This window comes from Hemitrygon akajei, chromosome 3 (genome assembly GCF_048418815.1).
Source record: "Hemitrygon akajei chromosome 3, sHemAka1.3, whole genome shotgun sequence".
Taxonomy (NCBI): Eukaryota; Metazoa; Chordata; class Chondrichthyes; order Myliobatiformes; family Dasyatidae; genus Hemitrygon; species Hemitrygon akajei.
The window spans coordinates 160,295,552-160,320,673 of NC_133126.1; the positions used below are offsets into that span (position 1 = coordinate 160,295,552).

General features: G+C 42.9%; 1 protein-coding gene across 1 annotated transcript in view; it reads right to left on the reverse strand.

The window, feature by feature from the left end:
• Positions 1–25,122, reverse strand: part of atp13a3 (ATPase 13A3) — a 105,872-nt gene that overhangs the window by 30,681 nt on the left and 50,069 nt on the right. The window contains exons 21-25 of the mRNA XM_073041161.1: positions 24,813–24,892; positions 22,573–22,615; positions 16,385–16,494; positions 5,834–5,930; positions 3,972–4,044 (exon numbers count right to left, since the gene is read on the reverse strand). Coding sequence (XP_072897262.1) covers positions 3,972–4,044; positions 5,834–5,930; positions 16,385–16,494; positions 22,573–22,615; positions 24,813–24,892 — 403 coding nt within the window. The remainder of the gene's footprint in view (positions 1–3,971; positions 4,045–5,833; positions 5,931–16,384; positions 16,495–22,572; positions 22,616–24,812; positions 24,893–25,122) is intronic.

Genomic DNA, 25,122 nt, shown 5'->3' on the forward strand with positions numbered 1-25,122 from the left:
CCCTTTCTCGCAATTCCTCCGCCTCCGCCGCATCTGCTCTCAGGATGAGGCCTTTCATTCTAGGACAAAGGAGATGTCTTCGTTTTTTAAAGAAAGGGGCTTCCCTTCGTCCACTATCAACTCTGCCCTCCATCGCGTCTCCCGTATTTCACACACCTCTGCCCTCACCCCATCCCCCCGCCAGCCCACCAAGGATAGAGTCCCCCTGGTCCTCACCTATCACCCTACCAGCCTACAGATCCAACGCATAATCCTCCATAACTTCCGCCACCTCCTACGGGATCCCACCAACAGACACATCTTCCCCTTCCCCCCACTCTCGGCTTTCCGCAGGGATCACTCCCTACGTGACTCCCTTGTCCATTCATCCCCACTGACCTCCCTCCAGGCACTTATCCCTGCAAATGGAAGAAGTGCTACACCTGCCCCCACACTTCTTCCCTCACCACCATCCCAGGCCCCAGACAGTCCTTTCAGGTGAGGCACCACTTCACCTGTGAGTCAACTGGGGTGATATACTGTATCCGGTGCTCCCGATGTGGCCATTTATACATTGGGGAGACCTGCCGCAGACTGGGAGACCATTTCGCCAAACACCGGCGCTCAGTCCTCCAGCAGTGACAGGATCTCCCTATGGCCACACACTTCAATTCCACAGACCACTCCCACTCCAACATGTCTGTCCATGGCCTCCTCTACCATCAAGATGAGACCACACGCAGGTCGATGGAGCAATACCTTATCTCCCGCCTAGGTAGTCTCCTACCTGCCAGCATGAACATTCAACTCACAGACCTCCGTTGATACCCCTGCCCCCCCCCTTACCCCCTTACCCCCATCCCTATCTATAATTTTCATCTGGTTCTCCTTCTCTCTCTTCCCCCCCTCACTATAATCTCCCCCAGCCCTACCTTTCTTTCTCTTATTTCCCATAATTCTCCACCTTCCCCCTAGCCCATTTCCCTCCAGCCTATCACTTCACAGCTCTCTACTTCATCCCTCCCCCCACTGCTTATCCGACCTCGACCATCCCATGTTACTTCACTCCTGATGAAGGGTTTCCACCCAAAACGTCGTCACTACCTCCTCCCATAGATGCTGTCTGGCCTGCTGAGTTCTGCCAGCATTTTTGTGTTTTTATTTTTTGAATATATGTTTGTGATGTATTTTGCTGGAAATCAATACCGTTTGATAGTGAAGAAATGCCTGCGGACTCCTTTAGTTTCTTAATTCATAGTCTTTGGAATTACTTCCTTCAGTGATCAAAAATGCATTTCTAACTTCATCAGCCAATACATCACTTCAGAAAAATTGCAGCTGTTCCAGGCACAGATGGTACTGGTGGTGGCGGTGGCAGGGGTGGGAGTAGAGTTGGTGGTGGTAGCGGGTGTGGAGATGGTGGTGGGGTTGAAGGTGGTGATGTTGGTAGCGGGTGTGGAGATGGTGGTGGGGTTGGAGGTGGTGGTGGTGGTGGTAGCGGGTGTGGAGATGGTGGTGGGGTTGGAGGAGGTGGTGGTGGTAGCGGGTGTGGAGATGGTGGAGGGTTTGGAGGAGGTGGTGGTGGTAGCGGGTGTGGAGATGGTGGTGGGGTTGGAGGTGGTGGTGGTGGTAGCGGGTGTGGAGATGGTGGTGGTGGTGGTGGTAGCGTGTGTGGAGATGGTGGAGGTGGTGGTGGTAGCGGGTGTGGAGATGGTGGTGGGTTTGGAGGTGGTGGTGGTGGTGGTAGTGGGTGTGGAGATGGTGGTGGTGGTGGTAGCGGGTGTGGAGATGGTGGTGGGATTGGTGGTGGTGGTGTTGGTAGCGGGTGTGGAGATGGTGGTGGGGTTGGAGGTGGTGGTGGGGTTGGAGGCGGTGGTGGTGGTAGCGGGTGTGGAGATGGTGGTGGGGTTGGAGGTGGTGGTGGTGGTAGCGGGTGTGGAGATGGTGGTGGGTTTGGAGGTGGTGGTGGTGGTAGCGGGTGTGGAGATGGTGGTGGGGTTGGTGGTGGTGGTGGTGGAAGCGGGTGTGGAGATGGTGGTGGGGTTGGAGGTGGTGGTGGTGGTAGCGGGTGTGGAGATGGTGGTGGGGTTGGTGGTGGTGGTTGTGGTAGCGGGTGTGGAGATGGTGGTGGGGTTGGTGGTGGTGGTAGCGGGTGTGGAGATGGTGGTGGGGTTGGAGGTGGTGGTAGCGGGTGTGGAGATGGTGGTGGGGTTGGAGGTGGTGGTAGTAGCGGGTGTGGAGATGGTGGTGGGTTTGGAGGTGGTGTTGGTAGCGGGTGTGGAGATGGTGGTGGGGTTGGAGGTGGTGGTGGTGGTAGCGGGTGTGGAGATGGTGGTGGGGTTGGAGGTGGTGGTGGTGGTAGCGGGTGTGGAGATGGTGGTGGGGTTGGAGGTGGTGGTGGTGGTAGCGGGTGTGGAGATGGTGGTGGGGTTGGAGGTGGTGGTGGTGGTAGCGGGTGTGGAGATGGTGGTGGGGTTGCAGGTGGTGGTGGTGGTAGCGGCTGTGGAGACGGTGGTGGGGTTGCAGGTGGTGGTGGTGGGAGTATTGGGGGCAGAGGTTCTGGTCGTTGGGGTTTAGGGGTTTCATTATTCAACTGAATAGCAATCTTCAGTTTTTCTATATCTGAAAGTTTGAAGTTATTTGCTCAGTCACTGTTTCCCAACCCACATGCAGTGAAAGTGAGATTCTCCTTTAACTCATTAGTCTGCAATACTCTATGAAACGTGTCAGAAAGGATATCTGCTTAAATGCAATAGTTCCTTGATTCTGAAACCAATTTTTTTAGACTACCAGAAAGATGCAGCTGTGAAACTAATGTACCACTTGGCAGCACATTTACTTGTGAGCAAGCCCTTTCTCTGATGAGTCTCAAAGAAATTGGATTATGATTGAAAATAGGAACATCAAACATTCAAATTCAGAGCAGAAGATCCCTAAGCCTGCATTGCTATTAGTAGGTTCAGCTCCAATCAGTTTGTAACCTTAAATCCATGTTTTTGTTACCCAGCATGACCTTTCACCTCCATGCTTATCAAGAATCTGTGTACTTCTTCATTAAAATTATCTAGTCTCTGAATCTACCATTCTTTGAGGATGAAAGTTCCAAGATCTCAAGAACAGTGATTCCTAGTTCTAATTCTCGTATAAAAGGAAACATCTGCTCCAATTGCACCCTGTTAAGACCCCTGAGGATGTTATATTTTCACTCTTCTCATCCAAGTCTAGCTGCCTATCCTTCCTTTGTAAAACAACCCACTTATTCCAGCTCTCTTATTAAAAGCTTAAGCATTCAGCATTCAAAATAAAGTTTTAATCGGTGCGTCTCCTGATGTCTGAAGTAAGACATGTTATGGCTGTATATAAATGAATACTTATTCATTATGAATAAGAATCTAATTGAAGCATAATCACTCTACTTTTGCATACAATTCCTCTGACAATAAATCATAATATTCCCAATTTTTTTGCTGTACCTATATACCAGCCTTCTGCAAATCATGCATCAGACCAATCAGACCCCTCTGTATCTCAGAGAGCTGATAAAATGCTTCTTTTTCATTTTTATTGCCAAAGTGGATAACTTCATGTTCATAACTTATATTCCATTTGCCAGATCTTTTTACCTCCTCAGGTCTTTTGGCAGGAATCCTAACAAAAGTTGTACTGCTAACAAATATTGTGTATTTATGTCTTCATCAAGCACAACACAAAATACTGGAGGATCTCAGCAGGTCTGGTAGCATCTAAGGAGAGGAATGGACAGTGGATGAGTTTGTCTGATACCCTTCATCAGGACTTAAAAGGGAAGTGGAAGTAGTCTTCTTCTTTCATTTCTTATTCATGATGATAAGTATTAATATACATACAGCCATAAAAAAAAATCACACTTTACTTGCAGACTTCAGGAGGTCCATTGTTAATGTTGTCATCGTCTAGGTGCTACTGATTTATTTAAGTAGGAATCTGAGTAAGATTGAAGCAAGAGTACCCACTTGTGATACCGATTACTGTCGTAATCCCCAAATCTTCAAACAGAAACTGATAGTTCCCAAAAGTATTTGCTTCCTAAAATGAAAGAAAAAGTATAATTTAGTGTTTCAGCATGTTTCCAGCACTTATATTAACTTACAAAGTCAGCAAATGCTAGACTAGAGCCTGCAAACAATGCAGTTGAAAAAGTTGTCAGTTGAGGGTTAGGGAGAATATTGCTAGACAAGACAGTAGTAAAGCTATTATAAATTACACTTTCTATATTACACTAAACTGGCGTGTTAGTAGCTTCATTTAGTTGAGAGAATAATATGTCAGTTTCCTTGAAGCCTTCATGAGGTGGATAGGGTTTTGGCATTGCAAAGGATCAATCTAGGCTCACCGAGGATCTAACTGATATATCTGGATCACAAACTCTGAAGATTCAGAAGAGTTGTGGTTTGATATGGAGATGTGCTCAGTTAATTAACTCTAGCTGATTGGCCAATCACAATATTCTCGTTTCAAGAGGAAAAGTCAGTCTTGCCTTTAGCCTCTAGGAACAGAGGGATCTTGCAGTCCATGTCCATAGATCCCTCAAAGTTGATGGGGTGATTATGAGGCGCATGACGTGTTGGCCTTAATTAGTCGAGGGATTGAGTTCAAGAGCCGTGAGGTAATGTTGCAGCTCTACAAAACTCTGATTAGACCACGGGTGGAATACTTGTTCAGTTCTGTTTGATAAGAAAGATGTAGAAGCTATACAGAGGTTGCAGCGGAGATTTATCAGGATTCTGCCTGGATTAGAGAGCAGGTCTTATGACGAACGTTTGAGTGAGCTAGGGCTTCTTTCTTTGAGCATAAGAGGCTGAGAGATGCACAAGGTGATAAGAGACATTGATAGAGTGGATAGTTGGCATCTTAATCTGAGGGCAGAAGTGGCTAATAGAAGGTACAAGTTGAATGTGATTGCAGGGAAGTATAGGGGAGATGTCAAAAGTATGTTTTTTGTTTTACACAGTGAGTGGTAGGTGCATGGAATGCACTGCCAAAGGTGGTGATGGTGGCAGATACATTAGGAACATTTAAGAGACTCTTAGGTAGGCATACAGATGGAAAAAAAATGGAGGGGTTGTGGGAGGGAAGTGTTGGATTGATCTTGAAGTAGGTTAAAAAGGTTGGCACAACAAAGGGCCTGTGCAGTGCCGAGCCATTCAATGTTCCATTAATCAATACCCAGTCAGCCTGATTATTCAATATGGATGTACATATCGTTCCCAGGATCAGTCAGGAATGGATCTTGCCTTGATTAACTAACCTGTTAAGATTTAAACAATGGAGGTACATGTGAAAAAGGGCCAATTAAACACACTGACACCATCAGCATAGTAAGAGTCACCATTCCCAAAGGCATAAAGAGAAAAATAAAGGAAATATAAATCAAAATAAACTGTTTGAAATTGAAAATATGTAAAATCTGTTTTGTGAAATGCATTCATTTTAATAAATAAGACTTTTCTTAGAAATAATATGCTGCAGAAGTGAATACAAATCAAAGCCACTGAAATTATTTTAAGTGGAGTCAGATTTCTTGGTTTACATTTCCATTTACTGAGAAGTATTTATCTTTCTATTTATCTACAAACATTCACAATAAAAGCTATAATAACTCATTTGTTAATTATCAGAATAAGGAATTTGTTATTCCTTAATTCAGTTCTTTCAATTCTGAATATATCTGATGTACAATTCAAAAGGAACTATGAATTTTAACCAAGGCTTTTTGAATTCACAAAATTAGATGAATAATTGGCTGAGTATAATTAATAGTGAAAAATTTCTCATTTCTTATCAATAGAAACAATTTTGAAATAATTACTCATACCCAGTACAGACACAAAACCCCAAGATACTGGATCATGCTGTAGACAGCCATATACTTAAATATGCAAAATGAGGTGACTAATGCTGCTCTTCCCTCCCTGTTGGAGAAAGAAAACAATAAAAGCATTTATCATTGTGCTGTTTTAAAACTGTACATATCAAATTAATCCCATTACTAATCCATATCATCACCTAATCCTAATCATTTTCTATGTGGCAGTCATTATGTAATGCATCTCCCCCGCATCAAAAACCAAATAAAAAGACAACACAAAAACTATTGGATTCAACTTCACAACAGTGGACTGAAAAAAAAGTGTGCTCTTGCTGAAAGACTTGCTATTAAAATTTCCTTTACTAGCACAGTTTAAAACATCACCACATTTATCACAAACTAATGGATAACATGTGTTTTTGCAAAGAAGGTAGCACTGTAGGGCACTGTTCTGGATTATTCCAGTATCATATTTTTGTGTTAGTGGAAGACAAATATTTGATATGATTAACAAGGTAGAAAAGTTTTATCTGCAACTCTTGCAAATCAGTATTACTTTAATTTTTTCCTCTTAGAAACTTACAGCAGTAGCATTTTAAGCAAATGTAATAATGAAATAAAAGTGATATTCAAGATATTTGTTGAATTTTTACTATCTTTAATTAATCAATTAAAACATCATGATTTTGAGCATCCTTGTCAATTTTATTTTATCTGAGTCTACAATGCAATCATTTAGTTTTATCATCCTTTTAGGCTATATGATAAACGCTGGTTTGGCAACTAATGATCAACTAGGAGGCAGTACCTGAACTGTCTTTTCCAGCCAACATGCACTGTGGGTGGTGCACTCAATGGCTGTTCAGGCCATTATTACTCCTATTTTCAAATTTTTATTCTCCTTTCAGACCAGCTAACAGAAAATGTTTCACCAATTCACCACTTAGAGTAACATTGAAAATTAACAGTTTGTACATTTGTGATCAGCCAAGTTTTCCAGACATTTTCCACTGAGCAGATTTTGCATTTTGGCTCCATCACATTGTTGGGCTTCCACAACAATAAGAAGCATTGCAACCATAATACTATGAGCATTTGTTCTCCATGAAGATTTCAAAGCAGAATATGTTTTGGCTCTCTGGCAATTTGTGATAGAAGAACCATGCAAGACAGAATGTCCAGGTCTTTGAGAAATCCCGGGACACCATTGTTTTACATTTGTCATTTGTGCCAGCTTTATCACAGATGAAGAGAGACAGGAAGAATACCTCGTAAATAATATACGTGACATGAACTGGAGGGCTGGTTGAAAGTAGTTGACTGGTCAAGACAACCTGTCAAGTTCAAGGTGTGGATATACCAGCACGGGATCCTACCAAGGATTCTTTGGCCATTGCTGGTATGTAAAATTCCAACTTTCACTGTCTAGAACCTAGAAGAGAAAGATCAGCAACTTTCTCCAAAGGTGGCTGGGATTGCCCAGGACTCAGCAGTATTACCATCTGCAGAAAAACACCAAGCTGCAGGTGCCCTTGAAATCTTTTTAGGAAGAGGTCAAGGTGACAAGAGCTAGAGAGGTGATTCAGTATAGGGAGTCCAGCGGTCATTGTGACAGGAGTCATTGTGAATTCTGGGAGGAAGTGAAGAGAAGAAGCTTTAAGTTCCTCAGGGTGAATATCACAAATGACCTGACTTGGTCTAACCAAGCAGAGTCCACTGCCAAGAAGGCCCACCAGCACCTTTACCTCCTGAGAAAGCTGAAGAAATTTGGCCTATCCCCTAAAACTCTCACTAATTTTTATAGGTGCACCACAGAAAGCATTCTTCTAGGGTGCATCACAACCTGGTATGGAAGTTGTCCTGTCCAAGACCGAAAGAAGCTGCAGAAGATCGTGAACCTAGCCCAGCACATCACACAAACCAATCTTCCATCCTTGGACTCACTTTACACCACATGCTGTTGGAGCAGTGCTGCCAGGATAATCAAGGACAAGACCCACCCAGCCAACACACTTTTTGTCCCACTTCCCTCTGAGAGAAGGTTCAGGAGCATGAAGATTTGTACGGCCAGATTTGGGAACAGCTTCTTTCCAACTGTGATAAGACTACTGAACAGATCCCGACTTGGATCTGGGCCGTACCTTCCAACTATCTGGACCTGACTTGCACTACCGTACTTCCCCTTTTCTATTTTCTAATCATGATTTATAACTTAAATTTTTATTATATTTACTTCAATTTGTACTTCGGGGAGCGCGAAGTGCAGAAACAAATATCACTGTGATGATTGTACACTCTAGTATCAATTATTTGGTGACAATAAAGTATTTGTATTGTAGGCCGTGGAGATAGTGGTGGGGTTGGAGGTGGTGGTGGTGGTAGCGGGTTGTAGGCCGTGCAGCAGGCTGAATCCTGACTGTGCAATCTCGACGGTGGGAGTGGCGATGCAAGGAAGAGCTGGACTGGGAAGCTTCTCAGTTCGCAGGTATGACATGGCTAAGGGGAGGCCGAAGAGCAAGCTCATTCTGGAGAAAGTGAGGGTAGCTGTTCAAAAGAGAGACCCTCCAATGCAGTGGGCATGCAACAGCAGGGAGCTTGGACCAGATGGGAGCAAGCCATGGAAAGGAGAGTGACATGGTCTGATCTTTGGTGAACAGATCTGTACCGAATCAAAGCAGTCTAGGCAGTGTATGACATCTTGCCCGGTCCATTCAACCTGTATAGCTGGGGAAAGGTGATGCCCTAGACTGTCTGTTATGTTCCAAAGGAGGAATCTTGGAACACATTCTGAGCTGCTGCCCGAAAGCTCTTCACTGGAGACATGGCCAAATATTGAAGACCCTCGCATAAGCAATCTTCTTAAGAATCAGTAAGAGCAAATGAGCTGAACTCTGCAACTGAGCCATCACCTGTCTGAGAGCAGGAGAGCAAGGATAAAGCCACCCACAAGGATTCTGGCACCCGCTCATGACTGGCAACTCCTGACTGACCTGGAGAAGCAATTAAGTTCCCACGGGATATCATCTAGGCCACTTGAGACTAGACTAGACCTCCTCCTGGTCTCAGAGGCAGCAAAACGTATAATCCTGCTGAAGCTGACAGTGCCTGGGAAGGAGTGTCTGGAGGAGGCCCATGAGAAGAAGCTTGCCAGGTACGCAGAACTGGTCAGTGACTGTCGGAGGCAGGGATCGAAGTACATGCCCCTTGAAGTGGACTGCCAGGGCTTCACTGGACAGTCTCCTCACAGAGACCTCAGTGCACTGGGTATCGTTGGTACAAGGAGGCAGAGAGCCATCAGAAACATCACAGAGGCAGCAGAGAAAGCCTCAAGATGACTCTGAATGAAGACAGCAGGTCCATGGGGATCTGCAGCACAAGCTACCCAAACACAAGTTGTGCCTTGATCTATCACGCCTGGGTCATTTGGGTGAGGGTGTCCGATGTTAAAAGACTGGAATCACACAATGACCACAGGTTACATCACTGACGATGTGTTCAGAGCATCGTGAGATGTATTCTTCAATCAGAGGTTAGTATTAATGATTAAATTGTGTCACCAGTTAAGCACAATATTCAGGCAGTTGCTTTCTATACTGCCCTGCTCCAACACAATTTTACTACACTGATACAGAGACATTCAGATATATCCATGATATATGCAGGGCAAATGCCCCATTTATTTACTAAACAGAAAAAAAAGGAAGACTTGCATTACATATAGCTTATTTTGAAAAACTGAGATGTTCCAAAATGTTTCCAGCCAACAATTACTTTAGAAGTTCAATTACTGTAATGAAAGAAATGCTGTGAACAACTTCTCTTTGTTGGTCAACTTTTCTCACAAACAACTGATATTAATAAAGGGATAAGTATTGGTCAACATACAGAGAATATATCCCCTTTTGTTTACAAAATACTCTAGTGTCATCTCTTATGTTCACCTGAGAAAGCAGATTGCAGCTTGGCATCATATCTGAAAAACAGCACAACAAGCAATATCGCATCATCTTGGTATATGCGTGCAGCAGGCACGAGCGATGATGACCCCCCAGCCCCAGCCCCCAAGATACATGATTCAGCAGGACCAGTGTTCAAGGCCCAGTGTTTGGGTCCCACCACTGGAGTGTCCAGTGTCAAGGCCGAGAGTTTGGGTCCTCATTCATCATCATCAGTGAGTCTTGGGTCGATAATGAAGATCGAAGCCCAAAGTTCGACTGGAAGTCCCAAGTGAACCATGAAATTGAATCAAAGTCCAGAGGTCAAGGCCTGACGGCTGGAACGTTGAGTCTGCAAACCTCTGCAAGTATGCTGGGGAGGTCAAAGGTGAAACGTCTGCAAAGGCACAAGTCCGCTGGCAGCTGGAGGCCAAGGATGGCTCCTCGTGTTAAACGACTGTATGGGAACAGATGGGTGGGACGGAGGGAGGACCGGCTTGTTTTGTTGTTGCTTGATATATTCTGTTTTGTTGTTGTTCTGCCAAGCATGGCGGACATTCTATATTGACGCTGGAATGTGTGGCAGCTCTTGTGGGCTGCCCACCCCCCCAGTGATTTAACCCACTGTGAAACTTAATTTGGCTTTTTTTTTTACATTGATCAACAGAAAAGACTTTGGTGTCAAAGTGAAAAAAAATCAATAAATTGGTTTAAATTTACAATAATTGTTAAACACAAAATAATTCATTGCATAATTACTCATCCCCTTCAGTATTTAGCAGATGCACCTTCAGCATCAATTACAGCCTTGAGTCTGTGTGGATAGGTCTCTACCAGCTTTGCACATCTGGACACTGCAAATTTTCCCCATTCTTCCTTACAAAATTGCTCGAGCTCTGTCAGATTGTAAGGGGATCAGCCTTTTCCCAAGTCCAGCCATAAATACTCAATTAGATTGAGGTCTGGACTCTGACTTGGCCATTCCAGGACATTAACTTTGTTGTTTTTAAACCATTCCTGTGTAGCTTTGGCTGTATGCTTGGGGTCACTGTCTTGCTGGAAAACAAATTTACATAAAGTCGTCAAGGCAGCAAAACGACAATACAGGGACAAGGTCCAGACACAACACTCCACCAACAACACACACAGCTTATGACAAGGTCTGCACACCATCACAGACTTCAAAGCTAAGCGCAGTGGTGCTGCCAACATCGCTGCCTCTCTCCCAGATGAGTTAAATCTTTTTTTCACTGGGATTGATGTCGTCAACACTGAGCCCCTGAGGGGAGCTGCTGAAGTGACCTGCAGCATAGCCATCTCTGAGGCTGAGACAGTCCAACGAGTGGACAGTCGCAAGGCTGTGGGACCGGATGCCATCCCAGGCCGGGTCCTCAGAATGTGCATAGCACAACTGACAGGTGTGTTTACAGACATTTTTAATCTCTCCCTCTCCCAGTGCAAAGTACCCTCCTGCTTCAAAACATCCACCATTGTTCCTGTACCTATAAAGACCAAGGTAACACGTCTGAACGACTGGTGTCCTGTCGCACTCACCTCAATAATAATAATCATCAAGTGCTTTGAGAGGCTGGTCAAGGACTACATCTGCAGCATGCTACCACCCACACTGGACCGCCTACAATTCGCCTACCAACACAACTGATCCACAATTGTGGACAAGTTAGGTCTCTATTCATTGGAGCGTAGAAGGTTGAGGGGGGATTTGATCGAGGTATTTAAAATGTTGAGAGGGATAGATAGAGTTGACGTGAATAGGCTGTTTGCATTGAGAGTAGGGGAGATTCAAACGAGAGGACATGATTTGAGAGTTAGGGGGCAAAAGTTTAAGGGAAACACGAGGGGGTATTTCTTTACTCAGAGAGTGATAGCTGTGTGGAATGAGCTTCCTGTAGAAGTAGTAGAGGCCAGTTCAGTTGTGTCATTTAAGGTAAAATTGGATAGGTGTATGGATAGGAAAGGAGTGGAGGGTTATGGGTTGAGTGCGGGTAGGTGGGACTAGGTGAGATTAAGAGTTCGGCACGGACTAGGAGGGCCGGAATGGCCTGTTTCCGTGCTGTGATTGTTATATGGTTATATGGTTATAATGACACAATAACCACAGCTCAACACACTGTCCTTACACATCTGGAGAAAAAATATGCTTACGTGAGAATGTTGTTCTTGGACTACAGCTCAGCATTCACACCCATGACAGTGTCGCCACCCATAGCTCCAATCTGCTAATTAAATTTACTGACAATACTACGTTGATTGGCCTCATCTCAAATAATAATGTGGCAGCCTACAGAGAAGAAGTCATCACCCTGACACAGTGGCATCAAGAAAACCTTTCTCTCAACGTTGCAAAAACAAAGGAGCTGGTTGTGGACTACAGGAGGAACAGAGATAGGCGAGCCCCTATTAACATCAATGGATCTGGGGTTGAGAGGGCGAACAGCTTTAAGTTCCTCAGCATCCACATCACCGAGGATTTCACGTGGTCTGTACATACAAGCTGTGTGGTGTAAAAGGTACAACAGCACCTCTTTCACCTCAGACTGCTGAAGAAGTTTGGCAAAATCCTAAGGACTTTCTACAGGGCACAATTGAAAGCATCCTGACTGGCTGCATCACTGCCTGGTATGGGAACTGAACTTCCCTAATGCGCAATCAATAACTCTAGGAGACTGAAAGTGAATGATAGGCTTTCATTAACAGCAAAAAAGGGAACACGACCATGTCGAAGAATGAGGGAGGAGCAGTGCCCCAATCACCTTTATACAGGGGTCTGTGGGAGGAGCCACAGAAGCAGTCAGCAGAGGGGGGGGGGGGGCGTGTCCAGACAGGTATACATAGTTTACCACATTCCCTCAATCGCAGGACTCAGCTGAGAGTGGTGCGGACAGCCCAGTGCATCTACAGATGTGAACTTCCCACTATTCAGGACATTTACAGAAAAAGGTGTGTAAAAAAGGGCCCTGAAGATCATTGGAGACCCGAGTCACCCCAACCACAAACTGTTCCAGCTGATACTATCCAAGAAATGGTACTGCAGCATAAAAGCCAGGACCAACAGGCTCCAGGACAGCTTCTTCCACCAGGCCATCAGACTGATTAATTCAAGCTGATACAATTGTATTTCTATGCTATATTGACTATCCTGTTGTACATACTATTTATTACAAATTACTATAAATTGCACGTTGCACATTTAGGAGGAGACATAACGTAAAGAATTTTACTCGTCATGTATGTGAAGGATGTAAAAAATAAGGTCAATTCAATTCAAAATCTTCTCCCAAGTCACAGTTCTCTTGCAGATTGCATTAGGTTTTCCTCCAGGATTTCCCTGTATTTTGCTGCATTCATTTTACCCTCTTACCTTCATAAGCTTTCCAGGGCCTGCTGCAGTGAAAAATTCCCGCAACATGATGCAGCCACCACCATGCTTCATGGTAGGGAAGGTGTGTTTTTGATGATGTGCAGTGTTAGGCTTACTCCAAACATAGCATTTAGTCTGACTGCTAAAAACTCAATTTTGGTTTAATCAGACCATAGAACCTTCTTCCAGCTGACTTCAGAGTCTCCCATATGCCTCTGGCAAACTCTAGCTGAGATTTCATGTCAGTTGTTTTTCAACAGTGGCTTACTTTTTACTTTCTCCCACAAAGCTGCAAACGGTGAAGCACCTGGGCAACAGTTGTATGTGCAGTCTCTCCCATCCCAGCCACTGAAGCTTGTAACTCCTCCAGAGTTGTCATAGGTCTCTTGGTGGTCAGTTTTTGAGGACAGCGTGCTCTAGGCAGATTTACAGCTGCGCCATATTCTTTCCATTCCATTCCTTAACTGGACTCTAAGGGATATTCAGAGTCTTGGAAATTTTCTTGTATCCATCTCCTGACTTGTGCTTTTCAATGACCTTTCCGTGGAGTTGCTTGAAGTGTTGTTTTGTCTTCGTGGTGTTGTTTTGGCCAGGATACTGACTCACCAGCAGTTGGAGCTTGCAGATACAGGTGTATTTTCACTACAATCAATTGAAATGCCTTGACTGCATTCAGGTGATCTCCATTTACCTAATATTGTGACTTCTGAAACCAACTGGCTGCACCAGTGATGATTTGGTATGTCATATTAAAGGAGGTGAATATTTATGCATTCAATTATTTTCTGTTTTATATTTGTAATTAATTTAGATCATTTTGTAGAGATCTGTTTTCACTTTGACATGAAAGAGTCTTTTTCTGTTGATCAGTGAAAAAAAGCCAAATCAAATCCACTATGATTCAATGTTGTCATGAAGTAAAAGCCCTGCCAGCTTTATTTTTTCAGTTATCAAGTTTTGTTCATATGGATATTAATTATTACTGAAGGTACATTCAAAAGTTGAGTTTTATTTGTCTATTTCAGTCTCTTTTTATTTTCTTTCAACCACTGTCTTTTTTAACAATGTTTCTGTTTCTATACATAATTTTACATTAATTCAGCTATTGCAAGTTTACAGTTTTTAGTTTAGACTACATGTCTCAATGGAGATTTTTCAATCTGACTACAAATTGCAGAGGGTGCACTCACAGAATATATGTACTGATATTGTCACATGTACCAAGATTCAGTGAAAAGCCTGTCTTGTGTTCTATTGATACAGGTCAAATCATTACATAGTATATTGAGTACACAGAGTTAGAATAAGGTAAAACAAAAGCAATGGAGAAGAATAGTAATCACTATCGGATCCCCTGATGACAATATGCAGATTAACACCTCACTATCAAAGCAGCACAAATAAAATGTTTCTTGTTTACGGAGTATTTTGAAAAGCTTCACAGTGAAAGACCAGACAGCAAGTCTCTAAGCATTCACTCTGTGGTGACGAAGTGCTTTGAGAAGTTGGTTATAGCTAGAATTAACTCCTGTCTCAGCAAGGAGCTGGGCCCAATGCAACTTGCCTATCGCCACAATCAGTCTATGGGGGATGCGATCTCATCGGCTCTTCACGCGACATTGGGTCACCTGGACAATACAACTTTCTATATCAGGATGCCGTTTACTGACTATGCTCAGTGTTTAACACAATCATTCTTACAGTCCTGATTGGAAAGCTCCAGAACCTAAGCCTCTGTACCTCCCTCTGCAACTGGAACCTCGACCTGGAACACCATAGTCTGTGCAGATCGGAAATAACACCTCCACCTCGCTGGCAATGAACACTGGTGCACCTTGGAGGTGTGTGTTTAACCCACCGTTCTACTCTCTCTACACCCATGACTTTGTGGCTAGGCACAGCTCAAATGCCTTCTATAAATTTGCTGATGATACAACTGTTGTTGGCAGAATTTCAGATGGTGTTGAGAGGGCATACAGGGGTGAGATATACCATCTAGTTGAGTGGTGCTGCAGTGACAATCTTGCATTCAACATCCGTAAGACCAAAGAACTGATTGTGCACTTCAGGAAGGGCAAGATGAGGGAACACACACCGGTCCTCAGAGGGATCAGAGATGGAGAGAGTGAGCAACTTCAAGTTTCTGGGTGTCAATATCTCCGAGGATTCAACCTGGATCCAACACATCGATGTATCTACAAAGAAGGCGCAACATCTGTTATATTTCAGTAGGACTTTGTGGAGATTTGGTATGTCACCAGACACTTGCACTATGGACAGCAGTCTAACTGGTTGCATCATTGTCTGGTATTGCAGGGCTGAAAGTGCTACACAGAATCGAAGTATCCTGCAGAGAGTGGTAAAATTAGTCAGCTCCATCATGGGCAACTAGCCACTTCAAGGAGTGATGCCTCAAAAATTCGGCATACATCATTAAGGATCCCCATCACCCAGATCATGTCTTGTTCTCATCAGGGAGGAGGTACAGAAGCTTGAAGGCACACACTCATCGATTCAGAAACAGCTTCTTCCCTCCTGCCATCCAATTTCTGAACGGACATTGAAACCATGAACACTACGTCACTACAGTTTTGTTTCTATTTTTGCGTTACTTATTTAATTTATATACTTCCTGTCTGTGGTGAACTAGATATACCTGTCTGACTGTTCCTGTGGCTCCTCCCACAGACCCTGCTGACTGCCCCTGTGGCTCCTCCCACAGACCCCTGTATAAAGGCGATTGTGGCCTGCTGCTCTCCCTCATTTTCCCAGGATGTAGTGTTGTTCTTCAGTCAATAAAAGCCGATATCTCACTTCCTAAGTCTCAGCGTGAGTTATTGATGGTGCATCACTGTCATTCAGTTTTTGTCTAATATTATGTACTGCATTGTACTGCTGCTGCAAAGACAACTAATTTTGCAATATATGCAGGTGATATTATACTTGATTCTGATTCAATTGTTTCCTATATTAAATGTGTCACAGCAGTTTCATCAATGTTTCAAAGTGCTGTTAATTGAGGAACATCTTGTCCAATATTCATTCTTTTTGATGTGCTGTTAGTGGTATTTCAGTTCCAGGATATGAGCATGTTTAGGAAGGTCAGCATTAAATGTTCATCTCTAATACTTGGATTCAACTTAATTATTTATTCTGCCAGTAAGATTATTAAGTACAGTACACAATAACATGATTGTGGTCAAAACAAGAATTCACAGAATTGTTGTCGAGTTGACTTACTTGATAAGGTGTGGAACGCACTCGATGTTGGTTATTTTTGAAGTGAATGGTGAAGCTACAGAGGCTTCATGCTTTGATAGCGAGATTCCTGCATGAGCTGTCTTTAAAGCCTAGAAATATAAATATTTTATCTTATGCAAAGTAGATCATGCTTTTAGTAATTCCATTCTTTTTTAAAACTACAAGCTTACAAATAAACTACAATAAACAGTGGAATCACATTATCAGAAGCATTTCTTTCCATTTCCAGTTACCTGTCTGGAACATTAACACTGTTTCTCTCACCACAAATACTGTTGGATATTTCCAAGAATTTCCATCTCTATCTAGCAATGTCTTAGAAGCTGAAGATGTAACCAAAACAGAACAAGAGGTTCCCACCACTCTGTTACTTCACAAAAATTCAATACCAAGCTATGTTTGAATTAAATATATTTAAATTAAACACATTTGAAAGTAGGTCTAAAATCTATTGGAGGTCAGGCATAGCCATATCCTGGCCAATCCCAGAGCTAAGACTGCCTGGAATTTGGTTCTGGATGGGAAATGGATGGATGAGGAAGAGGTGGTCTGCAATATCTTTCTGGAGCTAGAAGCAACTCTCCTGTGTTTTGTTACAACACATTCAAGTACTGAAAATGCCAGCTCTCAGATAATGGTGTAGGATCTTGTAAATAAAAGATGCAAGAATCATTTTGTGTGCTTGACAAAGCCATAGTCCTTTACTTCCATTGCAAACCAAAAGCAGTCGTCTTACACTGACATCATTACGTCAGACGCCGTCTCTTAAAGTGAACTCAATGACAGTGTTCATGTATTATGTAGAACAGATTCTATTATGAACAATATGTGTCATCTGTCACCCATTACATTACCCTACACAGCCCCCACCCCAGAATTCACCAAAACTGACAGTTTGAGTCTGTCTGGAGCTCATACGATCTGCCCAGCTTGGGTCATCTATGCCTGGATTGGAGTAACAGTGGGTGCCTCTGCCTTGTCCAGGGGTGTGCTGACTTGCACATGGTCATGTTGCGTTGCAGGGGAATGGTAGTGGGACCATCCTGGTGGGCCGGTTTAAGGTAAATACATTCATGTTTACCCTTCCTATCTACAACAAAAGGCTTTCTGTCCCATTCCAAAACATAGAAGGGGCCATCGTAAAGGGGCTTAAAGGGGTGTTCATGTGCATCATGGCAGACAAGAATGAACAAGGTAGTGCCTAGATCAATTGCAACCCAAGACTGCTGCATGCCACTGTGAGAAGTAGGAATAGGTTTAGAAGAATTGCAGACACCCCACCTCTCCCAGAAGTTCCGGGAGTCTCCTGCACATCGATAGCGGTTCCCTGATGCCCGCAAATTATATACAATATCCCGGAAATCGATTTTTTTGAGAGCGAGAGCAAGAGGGAGCATCCTGATTGGTCTCTCTTCGTGCTAAGTAGAGCTATCAGTTTTCTCTGTGGACGGGCTTTACAATCGACCTCTCTCTCTCTGATTGTCCATCAGATCAGTTTAGAGTCCTGCTGTGCCATGGCAATGTGTTCCAAAAAAATATATAAAACGTACTTCACCCCAGACAACACTAAAGTGTACCCCTGCCTAATAGGGGTCAAAAATAATGACAGTGTTGCTTGCTGCACTGTCTGCAACAGTGACTTTTCTATTACCCATGGGGGGGGGGGTTAAATGACTGTAAAAGACATGTTGAGGTGAGTTTAACAGGTGTCATTGGTAGAAGGAGATGAGTTATTAACTTCAAACTTTCTGCATAATCATTCAAAGAGTTGAACTGCATGTGCATGTAATGAGAGCTGTATAACTCATCTTCTTCTACCTTAGGCCACAAACTTATCAATTACCCCTTCTGTGGACACTTCTGGAGTTCCAAGACACTGACTTCTACAAAGTAGGATCCGTATGCTCCAGGACCGCTGGACTAAGTGTGTAAATGTAGGAGGGGGCTATGTTGTAAAATAAATGTGCTAGGTTTTCTAAAATTGACTCCTTCTACCTTAGGCCACGATCTTATCAATCGCCCCTCGTAGACTACTCCTACACATGTGAACTGACGATCATCTATACAGACCTTGTCCAGAAGTAGATCCACTATGCACTGACATCCTGAAGCAGTGTGCAACAATCAACAAATAACACACTTAGACAGGATTCTCCTTATAGCTGTAATAACACTAGGAATAGCATTAGGAATCCAATATTTTTGCCATAATTTGGATAGCATGAGGTCACGGCCACCCTGTCCCACTTTTTGCTGTGTATGCCTCAGAATGAGCTCTGAGATATGACGATCATTCACCAGTATAATAGGATGTTTTGACTCTTCAGGCATGGCTGCCCTACTAAGTTGTCTACCAACTCTCAAAGCACTATCTGCAAATACCGGATAAAGCTTGAAAATGTGATTTTTTACTTTTCACACTTTCTCCCCTCTGCAAACTTGAGAATTCATCTGTAAATCTCTTTCTTTGACAAAAACCAACAATCTCCATATCAAAGGCAACACGAGTGAATCTGCAGATGCTGGAAATAAATAAAAACACAAAATGCTGGCAGAACTCAGCAGGCCAGACAGCATCTATGGGAGGAGGTAGTGACGACGTTTCAGGCCGAAACCCAGGGTTTCAGCCCGAAACGTCAACACTACCTCCTCCCATAGATGCTGTCTGGCCTGCTGAGTTCTGCCAGCATTTTGTGTTTTTATTAATCTCCATATCAACCTTTCTGAGCTCCTCCACTGAGAGACAATCTTGGACAATCTGAACTTTGGTCTTCTCCATCTCTCTCCCCAAGTCAGACTGAGAGTAAACAATATTCGATTGCTTCCTTTTTCTACTAAGAAATAAGAGCAGGTTCTTAAATCTAAGAATCCAGGCCACTGTCTTCCTCAAATGGGTCCAAGATGAGAAGTGATTGATTATACATGTTAACATATCCAACTCTTCTTCAATCTGCACAGCATTCACTGTAGCAATCCCCCTTGACTTCTGGATCATCTAGCAGAAGTTGTCCAGAACAATCTGGATTCATAGGCCATTTGCTTTCAGGCTGAAGATGATACTGAGGTCTTGACACCCAACTCTTATTCTTCAAAAAAAACCTTCATCTTCAACCATCTAGAGCCCACATCTGCTTACATACCTCCACTGAGATACCTGTGAGACTTTAAGAATTTCTGAAACTCTATTAGCAATGAAGATTCTGAACCTGGAAATTTCATGTTTGATATATTTCAGCACAGAAGTATTATCAGTCCAAAAACAACCGATCCCTGAAGCTGAATATGCAACTTCTTCCTCCACAATGTGTCCACATAACTTGCCATCATAGCAGCAATGAGATCCGTATGAAGGATAGAAACCAATTTCAATGGAGCTACCCTAGATCTTCCCATGATAAAAGCATGGTGCACCTGTGATCATGTGTAGTGTAACAATAGGAAGGTCACTGCTCCATAGCCATCTTCACTTGCATCTGTAAAACAGTGTGACTGTGCAACAGCAACTTCTCCAGAATCCAAGGGTTTCAAACATCTTGAAGTCTTCCAATTGGCAAAGTTCTTCCAACCAACTTGTCTACTCATGAGCAACTGATGCTGGTATAGCATCATCCCAGCCAAGCCCTTTCTTACAAAGGGCTTGAAGGATCTTTTTAGCAGAAAACACCACCGGATTCAAAATTCCTGAGGGATCATAGATGGAGCTAACTGTAGAGAGGATCCCCTTTCCAGTATAAGTGGTCCACCTTGGATCCATGATCTTAAACTTGCGGGTATCAGACTGAATACATCATTGTACACCTAGTACTCTCCCCACCAAAGAAATATCTTGATGTAGATCCAAATCCTTCAGGACTTTCGCTCTTTGCTCTTCTAGTATTACAGATACCACACTACGTATGTTGCTTATTAATTTCATCAGATGAAAACCACCTTTAGAACAAAGGAATTTGAGGTCATGATAGAGAGACACCGCTTCTTCCTGAGAGGACTCTGATATCAAGCAGTCATCAACACAGAAGCAATGCAAAAGCTTATCTCATTGCTGAACTGTTCTTCTGCACATTTCCAAAGAGTGAACTTGGCACAACTCGGTGATAAAGTTGCACCAAAGGGATGTACCACCATTCTAAAGTCCATCATACCTTGCCTGAGGTCATCATCAGGCCACCAAAGAGACCTGAGCAGCTCGGCATCTTTTGATCGTACACCTGATGAAACGCTGATTCAATATCTGCCCTAATCACCACTGGTTCTTTTCTGAATCTGGTTATGACTCCAATCAATGAACTAGTAAGATCTGGTCCCTGTAACAACTAAGCATTAAATGATATTCCATGAAAAACCACTCCACGGTTAAATACAACACAAAGTTTTCCTTTTCTGTTGGTGATGAACACCACGATGTGCAATATACCCGATTTCCCCATCACCACATTCCAGACATTCTGCTGGCACTCTTTTGACATAACCTTTGAAGATGACATTTTTCATGAAAGCTGTGTAGTCAGTGTGAAATGAAACATCGGTCTCAAACCTCTTCTTTGATTCAGAGCACACTGCTTAGCAATCTTCCTATTATATCTCCACAGCAAAGGAAGCCCAGCAGCGTCTCTACTTTTTGTGAAGGCTGAGGAAAGTCCATCTCCCACCCCCCCATCCTCATCACATTCTACAGGAGTTGTATTGAGAGCATCCTGAGCAGCTGCATCACTGTCTGGTTCAGAAATTGCACCATCTCGGATCGCAAGACCCTGCAGCGGATAGTGAGGTCAGCTGAGATGATCATCAGGGTTTCTCTTTCTGCCATCACGGACATTTACACTACACGCTGCATCCGCAAAGGAAACAGAATTATGAAGGACCCCATGTACCCCTCATACAATCTCTTCTCCCTCCTGCCATCTGGGAAAAGGCTCCGAAGCATTTGGGCTCTCACAACCAGACTATGTAACAGTTTCTTCTCCCAAGCTATCAGACTCCTCAATACCCGAAGCCTGGACTGACACCTTGCCCTACTGTCCTGTTTATTATTTATTGTAATGCCTGCACTGTTTTTGTGCACTTTATGCAGTCCAGTGTAGGTCTGTAGTCTAGTGTAACTTTCTCTGTTTTGTTTTTTTTATGTAGTTCAGTCTAGTTTTTGTACTGTGTCATGTAACACCATGGTCCTGAAAAACATTGTCTCATTTTTACTATGACATAAAAGTTGAAATGATAATAAAAGTTGACTTGACTTGATTAGGCACATTAACATCTTTCTTTCTCAGAGGTAAACTGATCTGGTAGCGGCCATCCACCTGTTTTGCAGTGTTTGCCACTAGCTCCATGAACTTGTGATTTTCTCTTGATAAACCAGGTTGTTGCTCTTGACTGCAATTGGGGAAATCTGTCTTGAATTGCTTCAGCCAAAACTCGCCCAAGTTCAAAATTGAAATCCTGTTAACTGTCAGCTCTGATTGAGCATAATCTCTTTCATCACCATGGTCTCCTTTCAATAGTCTATTAACAATCCAACCCTACATTGTTCTGATTGTTAAAACTGAATCACTGGCAACAGCTCTAGTGCCTTAGGCACATTTGTCCCTATCAGCAGTTCAATTTCTGAATCAAGCTCTGGCAAATGAATATGCTCCATTCCTGGAGATCCCCCTGATAAGGAATACAGTATTCCCTTTCCGGACAGACACACTTTCTTATGTATAGATGCTAGGCAGTTCACAGTAGTTTTCACTATCTAAGCCAGCCACTTCCAATCCTCAAATGATGTGGCTACTCACAACCGTCTCCTGACCTAGTTTTAATTTACCAAGAAACATTAACAGAGTGGCTAAAGGAATTATCACAATTTCACTTCATTTTTGAAGCATCTTTGGTTGACCCTGTAGAAGCCACTACAACCGAGCATGCCCCAACTTACTGGAAGGAGTGTAAAAAATAGTATTATAATATAACAAATTATTTTACAGATTTATTATTTGCATAATTTCATATTGTTTTCTTATTAACTCCAAAAAAGGACCATTAAAGTTTAGTATTTAAATGCAAGACAAATACCTTGATTTCAACATGATAAGATTATCTATTAGCTCCATTTGTATCAAAGAAAAATATTTTTAACATACGTAAGTGAAATGGAATTTGCTACTAAAAATTTCAGCCAAACTTACCCCACAGTCATTTGCACCATCTCCACACATTCCTACATAATAACTGGAAAACAAATGCATCAGTCATATCAAAGATAAAGAAAGATTAGGTGCGTTTGTAACATCAAAACAGTGAAATGTGTCACTTGCGCCAAATCACTTCCACCATCAGTATCATAATTCGCAGTAGAATGATCCTTTTCTAGATATAATTCAAAAAGGATGCACTTGGATACTAAACTTTTGAAATTTACTATATGTCGTTTGAATACGTACACTGATTCTATAATGTAGTGGTCACCAACCTTTTTAAGCCCAAGATCCCCTACCTCAGCCTAGTGAAAGGCGAGATCGACTCCAGATCGATTAGTTACATGCATGCGCACCGGGGCAGAAACGACCAGAAGTAAAACCCCGCAACCCGGAAGTAGAAATAATGTATGAACACAAGGGGTACCCACCCTTTTTTGCACCGTGGACCGGTTTAATATTGAAAATATTCTTGTGGACTGGCTGGCAGGGGTGGGGGGCAGTGGTGGTAAACACGACCAGAGTACAGCGATACTTGAAGCAGGTTCCTTATGTCCAGTCAATTCTGCAACTTTGTTTTCGCGGCTCTCGACACCTCCATCCCGCTTGCTCACGTTTTTTCCGCTGGAAAAAAACTCAACGGGTTTGTCTTTAAGTGCGGGGTGCTTGGACTCAAGGTACCAAAGCAGTTTTGAGGGCTTCATTGCCTCATTAGACAGCCTCCGGGCCCGAACTCCAGCCTCCCGCCCGCCCGCCGCCAGACGCCTTGGCCAGGTGCGACTGGTCGTGGGTGGGGTGAGAGGACAAGGGAAGGGTCAGAGCTCCCCGTACCGGGGCCGCAGCGGTCGCAATCCAGAGAGAGCGACTGACCGAGCGAGGAGTGCAACAGGACGCGTGACCCTCCCCCCCATAGGATCTATCGGCCGACAAAAGTTTGTTTCAGTAGATCGCAGCGAGGTAGCTGCTCTGATACTCACGAAACCCTGAGCCCGAATTAGGTCGTCTGAGAATATTTTAGCACCGGGTTCCCCATGAACATTCGGTGTGCTAAACAGGTTTAGAGGCGGCGCCCATCTGTCCGTGCTCCGGGCCAGTCGCAATGGCACTTCCCGCCGGCCGGTTACCCGAGACCAACCAGTGACCCCTAGCGCGAGGGTATCACGGCGTTTAGGTGACTGATTACCTCACGTGTGTTCAAGTTCAACAGTGGGCGTGACAGGGAATAAGGAAAGGCGCAGCTGACTCCTATCGTTTCCTCGCGGCCCGGTGGTTGGGGACCACTGAATTACACTGTGTAGTGCAGTGGAGCTACACGCTTGCACACTGGGCAGAAAGAACTAAAACCCCACAACCCAGAAACAATCTCTCAACAGTACTTGTGTATTCATTTTTCATTTTTTTTCGGGATCTACTGGGAAAGTCTCAAAGATCGTCTAGTCGATCGCGATCGACGGGTTGGCAACCACTACTATAATGTATAAATTTAAATACTGATGGCCATTTTCAACAATGTGAATGCTACACATATATGTTGTGGAAATAAAATTCAAAAGGAAATTCTGAATTCACTCAGGTTACTGCAAACACATCCAAGAAACAAATATGATGGTGTAACATTCTACCTTACACAAAATGGAGCTGAAATTGTAATACTGTATACTTCCATGTACTCAGTGATGAACTCAATCTTTTGCAATTACTTAAGCATTTGTTAAATACAAGTAGGGTGAACAGTAGATTAATTCTGAACTAATAAGCAAATATCCAATTAATATTATTTCATATCTGAAACTTATGATTTTGTGATGCAGATTTTTTCTTTCATGTGATTGTATAGTTTACTGTGAAGTAAAACTGAAAACAAAAATCAGAAGAATTATTTGGTTGAATTGTTATTAAGATCTTATTTTTATAAGATCTACAAAAGAAAATAAGTCGTAATTAGCCAATATTTTTGAAACATGGATAGTCTGCATCCAAATAATAGATGAATAAATTTTATTACAGGCAAGAAGCAAACAAATGCTTTAAAATTCCTGCATCCTCCATGTTGAGGCACTGATGTTGACTTAAAGGATGACTAGTATTTTACAATATTATTTTCCTAAAATTAATCCATGAGGCATGCTCTTACAATGCATTCCCAACAAAAAACCTTACGCTTAAAATCATGATGGAATGACCTGTATTTTTATTCAGTCTCTTCGATAAAAAAAATATATAAAACTTACTCCAGTTTTTGAAGCTCATCTATTAAAATTGCTTTCTGGTTGGGAGACATTCTGGCAAAAACTGTAGTGTTTATAAGCAACTGAAAAAAAACAACAAATGTTTACTTAGTACTTGGTAATATGGCACAAGGACACAATTTAAGATAACTGAGTAAAATGTGATCATGTATTGGAACATAGAGCAGTACAGTAGTGACAAGCCATTCAGCCTACTATATTTTGTGAATCCAGATGTCAATTTATATTAAATGTCTTCCTCTTGTTTATCATGCATATCTCTACATTCCATTCATATTTATATGTCTGTCAA